At 43.0% G+C, this 16,504-nt stretch overlaps 1 protein-coding gene across 1 annotated transcript in view; it reads right to left on the bottom strand.

The window, feature by feature from the left end:
• Positions 1–395: 395 nt before the first annotated feature.
• The window catches only part of ATP12A (ATPase H+/K+ transporting non-gastric alpha2 subunit), a gene marked incomplete at both ends in the record, with an annotated part of 196,842 nt that continues 180,733 nt past the window's right edge, over positions 396–16,504 (bottom strand). Inside the window, 13 exons of the mRNA XM_084234861.1 lie at positions 396–424; positions 817–908; positions 1,315–1,416; positions 1,544–1,677; positions 2,130–2,275; positions 2,440–2,563; positions 3,744–3,898; positions 3,979–4,147; positions 4,623–4,773; positions 6,884–7,020; positions 8,497–8,672; positions 10,546–10,738; positions 13,998–14,132. Of these exons, the coding sequence (XP_084090987.1) occupies positions 396–424; positions 817–908; positions 1,315–1,416; positions 1,544–1,677; positions 2,130–2,275; positions 2,440–2,563; positions 3,744–3,898; positions 3,979–4,147; positions 4,623–4,773; positions 6,884–7,020; positions 8,497–8,672; positions 10,546–10,738; positions 13,998–14,132 (1,743 nt within the window). The remainder of the gene's footprint in view (positions 425–816; positions 909–1,314; positions 1,417–1,543; positions 1,678–2,129; positions 2,276–2,439; positions 2,564–3,743; positions 3,899–3,978; positions 4,148–4,622; positions 4,774–6,883; positions 7,021–8,496; positions 8,673–10,545; positions 10,739–13,997; positions 14,133–16,504) is intronic.

The raw sequence follows: 16,504 nt of genomic DNA, 5'->3' as shown, positions 1-16,504 counted from the left end.
GAATTCTCAAAATCTCAGTGAGGTCACTGGATTGTTACTAGGGTGTGGATAGCTAAGTGATTTTACATATAGCTTAAGGATCAGAGGGAAGCTAGCAGATGTCCAGATTACCCACACTATTTAACACGAATGAGCTCTATATACATATAAATACACGTCTTTCCTACACCATTATCTTGACATTCATATGTTTTGAAATATGGATATGGAGATGAAAATCATATAGAAACAGTCAAATTTCTGCTTTGAATATAAAACATCAGTAAGTATCTTTCAGACAATTTTCTTGCTTGTATTCTGGTGATGTCCCTACTGAAGCTGTCTCTGGGCTGGTGGCCAGAGGATCAAGAAACATCTCCAATGAGCAGCTGGGAGGCTGAGGAAGTCAGGTGGTCTTAAGTATACATGTTCTTGTCCCACCAGCCTGCAGAGGCAGGAAAAAAGGCATTAGAAATGGAGAGGCTGGGCCTCCCAGGTGGCGCAGCGGTTGAGCGCCGGGTTGCAAAGCTGCCCACAGCTTCTGCAGCGCTGGTTTGATCCCCGGCTGCTCCCCGGCTGCTCCCTGGCCACCGGAGGAGGGTCCCACATGGCGCGCAGACCTCTCCTGCCACCCACTGCCCCCCTCAGCAGTGTACTTCAGTCCTTCTGCCTGCTCTGCTCCCCGCTCTGGCTCTGGTGAATTCTCTCATCCTCCCGCGCTTCTGACTGTACCCAGTGCTTTTATAAATAAATAAATAAATAAATCTTTAAGAAAAAAAAGAAATGGAGAGGCTGTTGAAGTAGAGAATAGGGCTTCAAAATCACAATATTACTTACTCCCTGGGTACCGTCTGATGAAAAGTTTTCGCATCTCATCATACACCCAAATCAGGATGGCGTGTGGCACAGCCACAAACCAATACTGAGGCCTGGAACCAGAAAGGGGGACATGAGACTCAGTGCAGCCCCAGAGAGAGCCTGGTTGCTGCCACTGGGAAGGGGATTTCTCTTTCACTTTCCTTGCCTCGCTGGAGAGAACAGCAAATTCACTAGGTCACAAAATATAACACTGGAAAGCTTCTTATTGAATCTGGACTGTGAAGTCTAGAAGAGGCTTTGGATGAGGGTAGAGATGGGATGGTAAGGTTTTGAAAGCCTGTTTCCTCTCCTGGAAAACCTAGCAGCTCAAAGCCTTTAATTTACATTGGAAGGTATTTTGTTTTCTCTCTTGAAAGACTTGAGGGGAAAGAACTACCAGAACCCTAGTGTTTAATTTAGCTGGTACAGTTCAGAAAGGGGGTGGCTCTTTCCCTCCACTGTTGAAGTGTTGCTCACCGGATCATAGTGAAATTCAGGGCTGTGACGCTTCCCAGGCCATAGGAGATGATTAGCGCAATGATGATCTGTGAGGCAATTCCCACCCAGATGACTTTATTTCTACAAGACACAACAAAGCAAAGATATTCTAAGCTCCCAGGGCCCCAGGACCCTTGCTCAACAGAGTGAGCACCTCACTTGATGCCACCACTCTGGGTTGAGCCCTCAGGTCAGATGTGGATAGTACCTGAAGAGGCCCTGCTGTAAAACGGAATTCCTCCGGGTTTTCCTGATGATCAGATCTGCTATTTGCTGGACCATGATGGCAACAAAGAAAGCTGTGTAGCTAGTCCATTCCAAGTATCGCCTCTGGTACCTGGTCTGTCAACAAAGAAAGCAGGGGAGAGAATGGGAAACTTCAGGGAAATTCCCTTCTGTAAAGTTTCACTCTCTCCCCACCTTACACCTTACCAGGGTTGAGAACTGATCACCTTGTGTTTGGAAAGAAACATGTTTTTCCCTTTTAACCGGGTGGAGGTTGTAGGTGCTAATTTAATTGATTTGGCTGAGCAGTGGGCAACGTTGAACTGGGCATTCTTCCATGACTTCCATAGTGAGTGTGAAAAACAGTCTAAGTATCTAACTAGTGAAAGGAGCCTGCACCCTGGCAAGGGCCAAACCAATATAACCAGAGTCCCAGGGTCCTCTTCACTGAAACGAGGTTCCCCTTCCCTGTCTCATGAAGACCTCCAGAGCGAAGAGGGTTCAGCATCACCCTGGCAAGGCAGTGACAGGAAGGGAAAAGTTGGGATGTGATGGCAGCGCCCCCTTACCCATTCCTGCCCATAGCTGTCCTCCAAGTCATTCATGGCGTCGTCTTCCCACTTCACCCGCAGGTGTAGGAGAGTGCTGGGGCGGAAACCCTCCTGGGCGTACACAGTGAAATATACCACAAAGCCTCCCAGGGCCTGCATGAGACCTGAAAAATAAAAGAGACTAGGGTCCAGCTTCACAATGGGCCTGTCTTCATGCTCCCCTGGGTTCCTCCATCACCTGTACCCCGCAAGGAAACAGTGTTACGTGTGACAGGAATGGACTCTGGGAGGTTCCTTATGTGACATGTGGGAAATGCCCCCATCGTACCAATGTGCAGGTAGGCGTATGTGACAAGCTGCTGGTTCACCAGTCTGTCCTTCTTTTTGTGGCGAGGCTTCCTATTCATGATGTCGCTTTCTGCTTTCTCATAAGCCAAGGCAATGGAGGGAATCTGAGAGGGAGAGAGCCCGTAAAGTTCACCCTGCATACAACACTGTGGGCGGTGTGAAAGGAGCAAGTGGGCAGGCTGGGGATGGATTGGTGGTGGGCAGGGGGCATGGGCACTGGAGATGCACTGTCTGGACAGAACTAAAGAACATTTGGCTTTAAAAGTCAAGCTGTCTTGCATCATCACCATGCGCATGGTTCTAAACCAAGACATTTGTCCCCTATAGGGGATCTCGTCACCCTCGCCCCTCAGGCACACCACAGAACCACAGTGCTTCTCTCACAGGTTCCCCACCTGGAGAACACTAAGTCAACCTGCAGACATTCTGATCCCCAAGGTTTGGGGCTGAGGCCAAAGAACCTGCATTTCTAACTAGTGTTCAGAGAGTGCCTAATCACCATTGGGGTAAGAAAATGAGTACATCTAAAGGGCCTGGAAACAATGTAACTGTCAGCTATGGGGACATCAGATCTGCTCAGGGGTAAACCAGAGGTTCGAGTCTGCCTGAGATGTGGGGATCACTGCCTATTGCATTGAAAGGGAGCGGGGGGCAGCAATGCAGTTGAACTTCTCCCTATGAACCAAGTTTGCTCTCTGGTGCCTTCTCCTTTCGCTGGTACAACCCAAAGCCATGTGATGATGAGTGTTATGGAGGTTTCTTAAATGGACACACACAGGACAAGGGAGATTTAGGTGGCATTACTGTCGTTCTGTGTGAGGCCTTGGAGTGTTCATGAACTGCTACTTCAGACTGTTCAGGTGAGGGGATTCCAGATCACAGATTCTTTCACTCAACAAGGGAAGCTGTGGGTTATGATTTTAACCACTGGGCCCTCAGTACACAAGGACAATGTTGGTGAGAACATGGACCAATGGAGGTGCGGACCAACGACCTATATGTTTTTGGAAGGTGACTTCTGTTTTAAAAAGCTCTTCTACGGAAGGTCATGGTTTTATGAGCCAGACATTGGACATATCTTTTGTCCTCTGGTTTGAAGTGTGGATGGTAGCTGAGCAGAATTGGCAGCACCTAATTGCTGGGTAGAAGTGCAGAACTTTAGGCCCCTCCATCAAAGTCTGAGAGGCACTGATTAGGTCCATCTCTTGGCCCTGAAAGGGAATGACTCAGAAATCTACATTACTGAGGTGGTTAACGGATCCTATTCCCTTTAGTGCTACTTACTATGTCTGTGCCCAAGTCAATAAAAAGGGTGGTGATGGTGCCAATGGGCAGGGGCAGCCCGGCCATAATGTAGATCAGGAAGGGGCACAGTTCGGCGGTATTCTTGGTTAGGGTGTATGCGATGGTCTTCTTTAGGTTGTCAAAGATCAGACGACCTAAGCAAAGAGATTTTTCCTTACAAAGCTTGATCCAGGTGACTCTAGTCCTGGGTGAGACCACCTTTACCCTCACTCACCTTCCTCTACCCCTGTGACAATGGATGCAAAGTTGTCATCCAGCAAAACCATGTCGGCTGCATTTTTGGCTGCATCTGAGCCCGCTATGCCCATGGCGATCCCTATATCTGCCTTCTTCAGAGCTGGTGAGTCATTCACTCCATCCCCTGTCACAGCGACAACTGCATCCTATGGTGACACAGTGAGCAAAGGGGAGTAAGCAGGTTCCAGGGGAGCTAAAGATTTGGCTGGGGGATGACTGGGGCTGAACCAAGAGCCCATTATAGGGAAAAGAAAAAGACAAGATGTCCCAGAAGCAAAAACAAGTAACTTCAAACCAGACATGTTCCCATAACTAAAACCCACGAATGTAGCAAGTAAACATGGGTATTTTGTATCTTATGTTTTTACATTTTTGGTTTGGTATCTTAAATCTTTGAATCTTCCTGTCCCCACATCTCCTGCAGTAACAACTGCCTCACTGTCAGAAAACTCTCTGGGGAGTGTGCAGGCTTTCAGAGGAGGGCACAATCATCCCCTGAGATGGAGATGTGAAGGGGTGGGGATAGCAGAGAGCAGTCTCTGGAGAAGTTAAAAAAGTGCCCCACACCCAATACCAATGCAGCCTCTGCCCTGCCTTCTGCTGGGTACAGGTCACTCCCACCTGTCTCTGACAGCCCTCCACAATGATCAGCTTCTGCTGAGGTGATGTCCGGGCAAAGACGATCTCTGAGTAGTTGGTCAGGAGAGCATCTAGCTGCTCTGGGCTCATGTCCTTCAGCTCCATGCCTGTTACCACGGCGGCTTTGGCATCCCTACAAGGGCCAGAGTGACCTGGGTGAGGCCAAAGGCTCAGGGACTCAGGTCAGAATACTCTCTGGCCAGGATTGAGCCCAATGTTCTTGACACCCCAAACCCTAGAGGGTGGCAGGGTTAGGGAGACTAGGGATGCTCTGAGCTCCATCTCAGAATAAAGAGGGTAAAAGTTTCCTGCTATCATATAACAATAGGAATGATTCAAATAACCTTCTCCTTCCAAGTACTTCCTGGGTGTTGTTTTACTTCACAAGTAAAAGAAGGGTTAAAAAGAAAAAAATACCCTGTTTATGTTTTGGTTCTTAGAATAAAGCTTATGCCAAAACACACAGGTAATAATTCTTTGCTATTTTCAGACTTACAGAAAATTATGCTAGGAGTTATGAAACATTTATGGAGGTTTACTTTGAGGAAAACCGTTATCTGCTAACTCTAATAATAAGGCTCTCAAGGCTTTTGAGTACGCAGATATATTGTGCTGTGTCTGCTACAGCCATCCAAAAAGATTACACTATGCTCAAGGGCCCACAGCTTGCTCTGCAAGTGCAGCCAAGTTTTGCCTCCTTTGGTTCCCCTCTAGCCCACTGTAACCCTCTGCTCTGCACCCTCTGTAATGCCCCCTCCCAAGCCCTATACAGACCTGCCCTTTGCCAGGAATGAGCATCTCTGGCTTCCATATTTAAGCCTCAAATCTCAGTTTACACACCCTCAGTACCAAACACTATGTGCCTGTTTTCCTTTACACATTTTTTTTTTAATTTCAAGATTTTATTTTTAGGTCATTTTTCAAAAACTCCTGTATTAAATATTGTAATTCTAGCCTTTGACAAACTGCAGGTCTTCCTAATGTTCTGGTAAGAAAATATAGAAGTAAGATAAGATGGACAGGGTGTTTCCTGGCCCTCTCCTCCCAACTGCAGAAGTACAGTTATTACACAATCAAGAAGCTAGAACTGAAAAAGAAGGTAACCGAAAATATTCATAAAAGAACCCGGTTTAGTCCTAGTATTTTGAAATCAAGATAAGTAAACAAATGATCCAAACCCATCTGGACAGATGAATGTTATTTGTACAAAGGAATGCCGTAAGACTCTCAGGAGTCCAGTTATTTTTCTTTTTCCCAGAGGCAGTGACTGGGTGGTTGTTTTCCCTGGTAATTTGTTGCCTGGTTATAATTTATCATCTGATAGCTCTGTATCTCTGAAGGGGATATGCTGGGGGAACTGAGAAGATGTTCTTCTTCTTACCCCATATACATGAAAGTATAATAAACCCAATGACATTTATTTTCACACTGATACTGTGGCGTCTTGGACTCATTTAAAATAACAACAGTTAAGGTTCCGCTCCTCGGATCCAGGTCCCTTGTGCCATGTGCGTCACTTGATTGTACTTATCACATCACAATTCTTTACTTTTTGGCTGGTCTGGCTAGATGGAAAGCCCCCCAAGACTGGGAGATAGTATTCAGTCTGTTCCTACCACAGTTCTGCATCTCTCTCAGGGCCTGGGGCATAGTTGGCACTCAACAATTAATTGCTGAAAGAAGTAAGATATGAATAAGTGGACAGATAAATGGATTAAAGGATGAACATGATGAAAAGAACTAGGGGACACAGGAAATACCGAGTCTTCCCTTAGGAAGTTAATATTTTATTTATTACCACATAAAAAAGAAGAGTTTGTTTACTAGCTGGGTATCATGAAGTCCACTGAATAGACAATACTCAAAATTGGCAGTAAGGGTCTATACATGCAAAACCTAAAGGGTCTTAACATTTCTGATCACACAGCTGAATCAATGGAAGCAGTTTCATGCAAACTCTTTGTTTCAGCTTTTCTTACTCTAAGTTGGACATTTAAGTTTTCAGCTCTAATTCTGGGTTTTGAACTTCTATACAAGGAATACATGAAAGGTAGTTGTTCGTGTTGTTGACACAGTGTCTGACACAGTGTTTCTGAGTGAATGAATAGATAGATATATGAATTACAGAGTGAACCAGCATAGCATTACTCTGAGAGAGTGTCTAGCAAAAATAGGAATTTGCTCCAAATAGCATAGATTTTTAGGTCCATCAGGGGGCAATGGATAATAACTTGGGGACTTACTGTTTGTTAACTTGCTCCACAGCAATATTGAGGCGTTTTGCAATGTCTTCCACTGTCTCGCTGTTGGCTGAAATGATACCTACACTCTTGGCAATGGCTTTGGCTGTTATTGGATGATCACCTGTGACCATAATAACCTAGAGGACAAACAATGAGAAAGGGATGCAGACAACGAGGAAGCTGGCTGGCCAGGGCAGGGTCAGTTCAGTATTGCTTTCTCTGCCGTGACCTGTGAGAATGTGGTTAGTGATTGATCACCTTATGGGAAGTTCTTGATTCTTATATCAAAGATAAAATCATCTTTTGAACACTACTGGGATTTTTGTCTTTTATTGGTTTGCAAAATGTAGCCCATAGCAAATCTGAGCTGGCTTTCTCGTGAATTTGTTCTTTTTATTCCTACCTTGTTTTCCAGAACTGATCAAGTTGCAGCTGTTTTGCTCTCTAACTTCCCTCTTCAGTTTCAGCGAAAATAAACTACTTCCTGACTTCAAAAAAAAAAAAAAAAAAGATACAATAATCTTTGAAGGACACTGTAATCCCATTGGATCTCTCCTTGGTCCTAAGCTTCTGACATTGAAGGAGTCCTTTTCCCTTGCTGTTGCTATATTCATGAAAGGGCTGGTAGATATCTACTTGAGACAGCCTCCTGCTGCTTCAGCAGTCTTGACATTAAAATGTAATGGAAGTCAGGGCCTCCCTGGTGCTGTAAGGGTTTAAGCACTGCACTATGAAGCAATCTGCAGTCTCTTCAGCATGAATTTGATCCCCGGTTGGCCAGGGAGCAACCCACATGGTGCAGCAGACCTCTCCTGTCTCGCCCACTGCTGCTCCCCTCAGCAGTGTGTTTCAGTCAGTCTACCTGTTCTGTTCCCCACTCTGTCTCTGGTGAATCCTCTCACCCCCTGCATCTCTGGCCTATACCCCAGCTCTTGTGTGCATAAATAGATAAATCTTAAAAAAAAAACTTAAAAAATGTAATGGAAGTATATTTTGGCATTGTCAAAAAAACCAAATAGATTATGGATATTGTATCTCAAGATCAAGCACTAAATCCTTTTATTGTCTATCATAGTCTCGGGCAAGACACGGCCAGTTCATGGCACAAGGAAAGAACTCTCATAGTAATTTCACACAGACACAATCATGTTGTTTATATGGTACAGTTACTGAAATCTTACTATAGTGGAAATAGAGTTTAAAAAAAAAAAGGAATTATAGGGCCTCCCTTGGTGGCGCAGGAGGGTGAGCGTAGCACTGTGGAGTTGTCCACAGCCTCTGCAGCGCGGGTTGGATCCTGGCCGGCCGCGGAGATACGTGCATGGAGCAGCAGACCTTTCCTCTCTTAGCCACTGCTCCCCTCAGCAGTGTATTTCTGGCAGTCTGTATGTTCTGTTCCCCACTCTGTCTCTGGTGGGTCCTCTTACCCTCCTGCGCATCTGGCCTGTACCCTGGTTGTTGTATGCATGAATAAATAAATCTTAAAATAAAAAAGGAATTATGATATTTACTTGAAGAAACCTAAATATTTGTCATAGGAGATCTTCTGTGACAAACATCCTTAGGACACAACATAAATGGAGGATTTCTTAATTGAGAAAAGTAAGTCCCACCTTAATCCCTGCACTCCGGCACTTGGTGACTGCATCAGGTACTGTGGACCGAGGGGGGTCAATCATTGACATGAGTCCCACAAAACAGAGGTTGGATGTGGGAAAATTCATGTTATCAACATCAAATGAATAGGTTTCTGGAAACTCATCTGCTGGCAGGTAGAGATGGCAAAAACCTGGAATGGGGAGGAATTTGAGAGCCAATGAAAATAAGATAAGAGGGGACAGGAGACAGGAGGGTCATTTTCAAACATTCTCAGTACACTATTTTATCAATACTCTAGGGTATCCCAGAACTACCTAATTCTTTTAGTCCCATAATGTCTGTTATTGTTAGGAAAGACATTTCATCCAAAAACAATGTACTTTATGACCATTAAGTTCTCTATTACGTTCAAGGTATAGAAAGTCCAACAGTGCGCAGTCTTCACCTTCTGGAGATGTCCCAGCTTATTGGGGGACAGAGACATTAATAGCACAGTGAGGATTATGGGGAGAGATATGCTTCAGCACCTGGGACTCAGCAAAGACTTCCCCAAGCAGGTCACATGCAAGCTGATTCTTGAGAAAGGAGTTAGATGTTTTCCAGAGAAAGAAGGGAGGGTTGGAGGTGGGAAGGTTGTTTCAGGCAGAGGAAGTATCACATGTGCTACTAACACAAAATGAGGAAAGAACCTGGAAGATGTGGCACAGAGGTCAACTTCTAAATCAAGGGAAATATGAGAGAATGGTCACAGGAATGGAGAAGGACCTTCATCCCTCAGAAGGTACCTGCTCTCACAGGCTGAGGGAGATGGGATTGCAGTGTGGGGTGGGACTTCTGAGATCATGTGACTTTTTCATCAGTTTTTATACCAAATTATTGAGAGCCAAATTAGAGTCTAGATTCCTAGATGGCTCTAGTAGATGGGGAACAATCTTGCACCGAGTCCTGCAGGTTATGGGTCATTTAAAGCCTACTTAGAGCATTATCAAATAATTTATCTCTCTTATCTACTTTAGAAACTTGAATATCTTTTAGAAACACATACTTGACAGATTCCAGTTCTATTGGCAAGATCTTTTATAAGATTAAATGAGCCTTATCATAAACCATGACCTTCTGTTACCTGAATTCACCCTTCTGTGTTTCTGAGGTACAGTTTTGTCAATCCACAATTGTTACAACAGGACTTGTCCTGTGATACCTTTAAGTCACCACCACCAGATTTTTGGCATTGTTGGTGTATCTCTTAGGCTACTTCCACTTCTGCAATCCCCTGTCTCAGTTGCTGGCAGCATTTTCCCTTAATCATGAAGTGGATAGCTTCATTACTTTTTTTAAACTTACTTTCCTCCTCTAACTAGTTGGTCAGTCTTACCAATCCAGCCTCCATAGAGTACCTTTTATCTGATGCCTCTTTCATGTCCCCAGTGCCTTGGATCAAACTCTCACCCTCTTTCCTCTGAATGAGGCAGTCCCCTCTTGCTGAGACCCAGGTATCTACTCTCAGGCTGCTGCTGAGAATTATTACACTTCAGAAAACACTGCAATGGATCACTTCCTTCACTTTAGCAGCTTCTCAGTAACTGCAGAGTGAAACTGCAGCTCCTCACACTCGTAAGTGCTCCATGTCCTGATTTCCTGTCTGTTTTTCTAGCTCTGTTTCCACAACTGTCGCCTCATCCACCTGTTCCACTGCTCACAGACTGCCTTTCATACCAGGTACGTGAATGCCCACTTACTTCCACATCCGAGCTCGGCCTAGGTGGTTCCTGACACTGTGACTACTTCCCACCTTCCTTCAAATACTCTGCCATTCAAGGCCCTGTTCACAAGGAAGCTCATTCCCTGATAAAATCTTCCCCGATATTCCTTATCTGGAAGTGGCCTGGTCCCTGGTGCAGTCACATAGCATCTCTGATGTGCTTGCCACGGAGTCTACCTTATTTTTTATGATGCAGTGTATATCACAGCTACTCTACTAGAGATAAGCTGTCTAAGTTGTGCCCTGAGCCAGCACTGAACCTCCCTGATGGTGATGGCAAGGGTCTGCTGCAAGGACTCACCCAGCACACGCTCCCCAAGGCCCCCCAGCTCCATATAGGCCGTGTGGAAGGCCTCAGTGGTGTTCCTGTCCAGAGGCTGTTCCTGGCCATTGATCATGATGGTGCTGCACTTCTCTAAGATCCGCTCAGGGGCCCCTTTCATCACCAGGAGGAAGCGCTGGTCATTGGGATCGTCAGTCTCGTGGATGGAGAGCTGGAGGGAGGTGGTGAACACATCACTATAGCCTGCCACAAAGCGACAGCATCCTCACCACAAAGATTTGAGCTGGTCAGATCTTTCAATTAGCAGCATGACAAGAAGATGAAAATATCCCCTTCTCTCACTGGGTCATATGACCATGAAGTATGAAGAGGAGTGTTTTCTGCAGGTGAGATCTAGACTCTGTATTTTGTGGTCAAGTGGAGATTACCTTTCACACAGAAACTGGTTGCTGCAGGCAGGCGGATGTGCCTGTCAACCTCTGAAATCTCATGCCTTGATCATAATCTCTGGTACCTCTGGGGTCAGGGGCTGCAATTTGCATGTCATCTCCCCTCTGTCCCTCGCTATTTTGAGCAGTAGTCTCTCAGACCCAAGTGATTCTGAGCTCAGTCAGCATGAAGGCAATAGGACTCTCTGAGTCTCTTTACCTTCACCTTCATGGAGTCTGAACATTTGGGCAGGAAGAAGTGGAAGGGTGTGAGACAGTGGACAACTCACGCACAGGCTCAGAAGGGCAGCTAAGAAATAGGTATCATAATTTGAACATTAATACCCTTAACTTGGCAATTTCACCTTAATGAAAACTGGAAAAAATGTGAGTATATGAAAAATAATAAAATAATAAAATTGATAACTCTTATGAGGTTAGCTCTTATGTGGCCTCTATTATATATCAAATATTCTTCTAAGACCGATAAAAGAATATCAGAAGGTTGGATTGTGGGAGAGAATGAGTAATCTGCAAAGAAAAATTCTAGTATGTGGGGTCTATCAGTTGATTCTAAATCAGAGATGAATACAATAAACTAAAAAGTAAATAACACTTTACAGCCAAGTGAAGACATTAAAAACCAACTAACCAAACCACCAAAACTAAAATAAAACTAAACCAAAACAAAAACTTCCATTAATTATCACTAGAATTTTCTTAAAGATGGATGTATTAACATTTTAAAAGTAGAAATAATAATAAACATGTACATAGTGTGTTTCTAAGTACTTCCCACAGCGATTCATTTAATCTAATTTAGAGTTCCTTGCTAAGACTTTGAGTACTATTACTATAACCTTTTAAAGGGAAGGAAAAGTGGTGAAAGGGCTGTGTGGGTTGCACACTAATGTAGCTGATCTGGGCTGGAACTCAAGCCTGCAGGCTCCAGAGAGAGAGGCATGGGAACTGCTTATGCCTTAATCATGGAAGGCATAAAGGACAATCTTTTCAGTTAAATGCATTCCTCTTTATTTTTTTTAAACATTTATTTATTCATGCATACAAAGTTGAAGTGTAGGCCAGAGATGCGTGGGGTGAGAGGATTCACCAGAGACAGAGCAGAGAGCAGAACAGGCACATCTACTGAAATACACTGCTGAGGGGAGCAGCAGGTGAGACAGGAGAGGCCTGCTGCGCCATGTGGGTCAGCTACCTGGCCGGGGATCAAACTTGTGCTGCAGTGGCTGTGGATAGCTTCATAGTGCTGTGTATTAACCTCTTGCACCACCAGCGAGGCCCAAATGCATTTCTCTTTATATAAAATGTTAGAAAATATTGTGCTAATTTCCCAATTTGCTATGAACTATGAAAAAATTTTCCATGGACCAGTCTTGGAATTTTGGGGAATTGCTATTCTAAGGGAATTGCTATTCCTAAGATCAATAAGACTAAGACTTTCTGCTTTGTTTCCTGTGGTTGAGGGATACCCAGAGGCCTTCCAAGGTCATGATACCCTACATATCTCTTGTCTTTGGGGCTAAGTGTTGCTTATCTGGGATCTAAATGGTACTAACAGCCCCCCAAGGGTCTTCTGAGCTCTAGCAGGATATGCATAGCACCCTCTCTCCTTTCCATTCCCAACTCTATGTAGCCTACTTTCTCCCTCAACTTTGTACATGATGCTTTAGGGAACCTGCTTTTTCTTATACCTCAAATTCAGTAAAGGAAAGTCTCCACTGGAGTACATGGAGCCCCAACAGGACTCTGAGCCTGTCCTCGATGGGAAGTTCCTCACACCTCTTCTATGTGCATAGACTCCTTGGGTCTGTGTGGGCTCTGTTCTGGCCTCATTCACTGTGTGATGATGCCTGGACTTGTTTCCTCATTCTTTACCTACTTAGAATTGAGTGGTTTAATACATATGGAAATTAGTACAGAATAGGTATCATTATACTGTCATTTTAGAATTGTTACTCATCCTATTTCCACTTATGTAGAACAAGAGATCTGGTTTCCTGGCTTTCATATTTTATACCATATGTTTTTGTTAATTGTCTAACTAAGATTCTTTATTGGTCTTTTAGCCACATAGATGTTAGCAACAGAAACAATTCTTTTCTAATCACCAGGAACTTCCACACAATGTGTAATCCTGTTTATAGACTTGACTGTCATGCAAAGACTGAGTAGTGACGGCTCCCTCTCAGCCTGAGAGTTTTAGGGAAACCCTTCCTTGGGTTTCACTGTCATTAGTCTTATCGTGAGGAAAATGGAAATGGCTTATCATGGTCACTCCAGGAATGAGGTAAAATGAGAGATAGTCATCTCTTTCTGAGTGGAAAGGAGAGCCCTGCTATTGTACATGGCTGTTCATTGAGAGACTGCTGATTGTCTTCACAGGCAAAGCCTTCTTCACAGAGCTTTAAATGAACTGCTTGGCTTCTGTATTGTGGTAGAGAAAGTAAAGACTTGGGAGTCAAACAGATGTGTGAAAATCCTTGTACCACTTAGATTCCTGTGTAATTCTGGTCATGTCTATACCTTCTAAGGGCTTGTTTCCTCACCTATATATTGAGATGAATCTATCCTAAACTCATAGTCTCATTGTGAGTCCTAAACAAGATAATGGATGAAGAAAGTACCTGATAAGACTAACGGGGCAGAAAATGTCATTTCTCCTCTCTCCCCACCTGTCACTTACCCTTGTGGAGCACCTGTCCTCTCACTTGTGCAAATGTTACCAGTGAGGATTGGGAAGGCTGGGGTGGTGTGTGTGTGTGTGTGTGTGTGTGTGTGTATGTGTGTGAGAGAGAGAGAGAGATTGTGGCCCTGCCTACCTTTCTCTTTTTCTCTACCTTCTTCAGGTAAAGGAAAGACCCAGCAAAGGAAATCTATTCTGTGTTTGCCAGAATCCCAGACCCTGTGGCTGAGTTCTATTTTTGAGTTGAGTATAATTCAAAATACAAACTAACCAAGAGACGTGCAGGTAAGAAGTGTGTTTCTAGTGATAACAGGATTTACTTGTGAGAAAACACTCACCTGAAATTTGTTGGTTGAGTTAAAAGGGATCTCAGCTACTTTGCGATTTCTTTTTCGAATTTCCATCACATCTCCCAAAATGACCTCTGAGAATTTCAAGAGAGCAGTTTCTGAGGCATCTCCAACCACAACTTTCTACAAATCAAAGGAAACAAAAAAAAAAAAACATTTGTGAGGCATAATCTGTTTCTTTTGTGACTATTTTCAGGGGCCCAATACCTCTCTTGTCTAAGCTTAGCATGTATTCAGAGAGGGAAACTATACCACAACTGGGGAAGGGTTGTGACCATGGTAAAAGTGTTAAACTTAATGGTTCCACTAGCTTTAGGCAAGTTCATAAAAAAAATCGGACTAGGAGAGCTGAGGTTTCATAAAAAAGCAGCTATGAACCAAATCTGGAAAAACAGTGGATTATTGATACATGGCAAGCAGAAGAACACCTTCTAGAACCAGTGTGCTATGGAGGAAGCATGAAATAAAACAGTTCTGCTGAAAGTCCTAGAGGCACAGTGGATGTGGGGGCGAGAAACAAGGCCCTGTAAGATAGTCTGAAGAGGCTAGACTCAAGAAGCAGAAGACAGAGAAGTATGGAACAATTTTGAGCTAAGTTAGATAAAGTGCTTCATCTAATGCAGTATTTAAGAAAAAAAACATTAGCATACAAAAAATACTGGGGGAGGGTTAAACTGGAATTGTGGAGGCCAATTAAGAGGTTGGTAGTTATTTAGATGCAAGATGTTGGTGATAACAAAAATGTAAAATTACAGATTTCTTTTTAATTGAATGACAAGGAGGACACCAGTTTCCAGAATGTATGGGCTGCAGCAAAAGCAGTAATAAGTGGAAAATATATAGCAATGCAGGCTTACATCAAGAAACAAGAAAGAACTCAGAGAAACAACCTAATCTCACATCTCAAAGAGCTAGAAAAAGAACAACAACAACAAAAAAAAAAACAACAACCCTAAAGCCAGTAGAAGAAAGGAAAGAATAAAAATCAAAGCAGAAATAAACAAAATGGAAATTAAAAAAAACAACTCAAAAGATCAATGAAACCAAAAGTTGGTTCTTTGAAAAAGTAAGCAAAATAGACAAAACTCTAGCCACGCTCACAAAGGAAAAAATGGGAGAAAACACATATAAATAGGATTATAACTGAAAGAGGAGAAATCACAACAGACTCAGTAGAAATCAAAAGAATAATCAGAGATTACTATGAACACTTACATGCAAACAAATCCAATAAGCTTGAAGAGATTGACAAATTCCTAAAATGATATAATCACCCAAAGCTGGACAAAGAAGAAATAGAACACCTAAACAGACCAATTACAAGCAGCGAAATTGAGCACTCCCCCAAAACAAAAGCCCAGGTCCACTGATGGATTTACAAATGAATTCTACCAAACATTCAGAGATGAATTAGTGCCTATCCTTCACAAACTCTTCCAAAAAATTGAGAAGGAAGGGACAATACCAAACACATTCTATGAAGCCAACATCACACTAATACCAAAACCAAACAAGGACAACACAAAAAAGGAAAACTACAGGCCAATCTCCCTAATGAACACTGATGCAAAAATCCTCAACAAAATTTTAGCTATCAGAATCCAACAATGTATCCATAAGATAATTCACCACGACCAAGTAGGATTCATTCCAGGGACACAAGGATGGTTCAACATCCGAAAATCAATCAACGTTATCCAACACATCAACAAAAAGAAATATAAAAACCATATGATAATATCAATAGATGCTGAGAAAGCTTTCGACAAAGGCCAACACCCATTCATGATAAAAGCCCTTGAAATTCTTGGGATACAAGGAACATACCTCAACATCATAAAGGCCATATATGACAAGCCAACAGCCAGTATCATTCTCAATGGTGAAAAGCTGAAAGCACTTCCATTAAAATCTGGAACAAGACAAGGATGTCCACTCTCACCACTGCTTTGCAATATAATACTGGAAGTCCTAGCCAGAGCAATAAGACAAGAGAAAGACATACAAGGAATCCAAATAGGAAAAGAAGAAGTCAAACTATCACTATTTGCAGATGATATGATAATATACATAGAGAACCCCAAAAACTCCACAGAAAAACTAATTCAACTCATCAATCAGTTCAGCAAAGTGGCAGGATACAAAATCAACACGCAAAAGTCAGTAGCTTTCCTATACACAAACAATAAATCTGAAGAAGAAATTAAAAAAAAAATCCCTTTTATTATTGAAACCAAAAAAATCAAATATTTGGGAATAAATCTAACAAAAGAGGTAAAGGACCTATACAAAGAAAACTATAAAACACTGTTAAAAGAAATAGAAGAAGACACAAAGAAATGGAAAGACATCCCCTGCTCATGGATTGGAAGAATAAACATTATTAAAATGGCCATCCTACCAAAAGCAATATACAGATTCAATGCTATTCCAATCAAAATTTCAATGTCATTCTTCAAAGAAATAGAACAACTAGTGATGAAATTCATATGGAA

Source organism: Talpa europaea (assembly GCF_964194135.1).
Source record: "Talpa europaea genome assembly, chromosome: 6".
Classification (NCBI taxonomy): Eukaryota; Metazoa; Chordata; class Mammalia; order Eulipotyphla; family Talpidae; genus Talpa; species Talpa europaea.
Note: the sequence above shows the minus strand (reverse complement) of the source record. Positions and strands in the feature narration are given on the sequence as shown.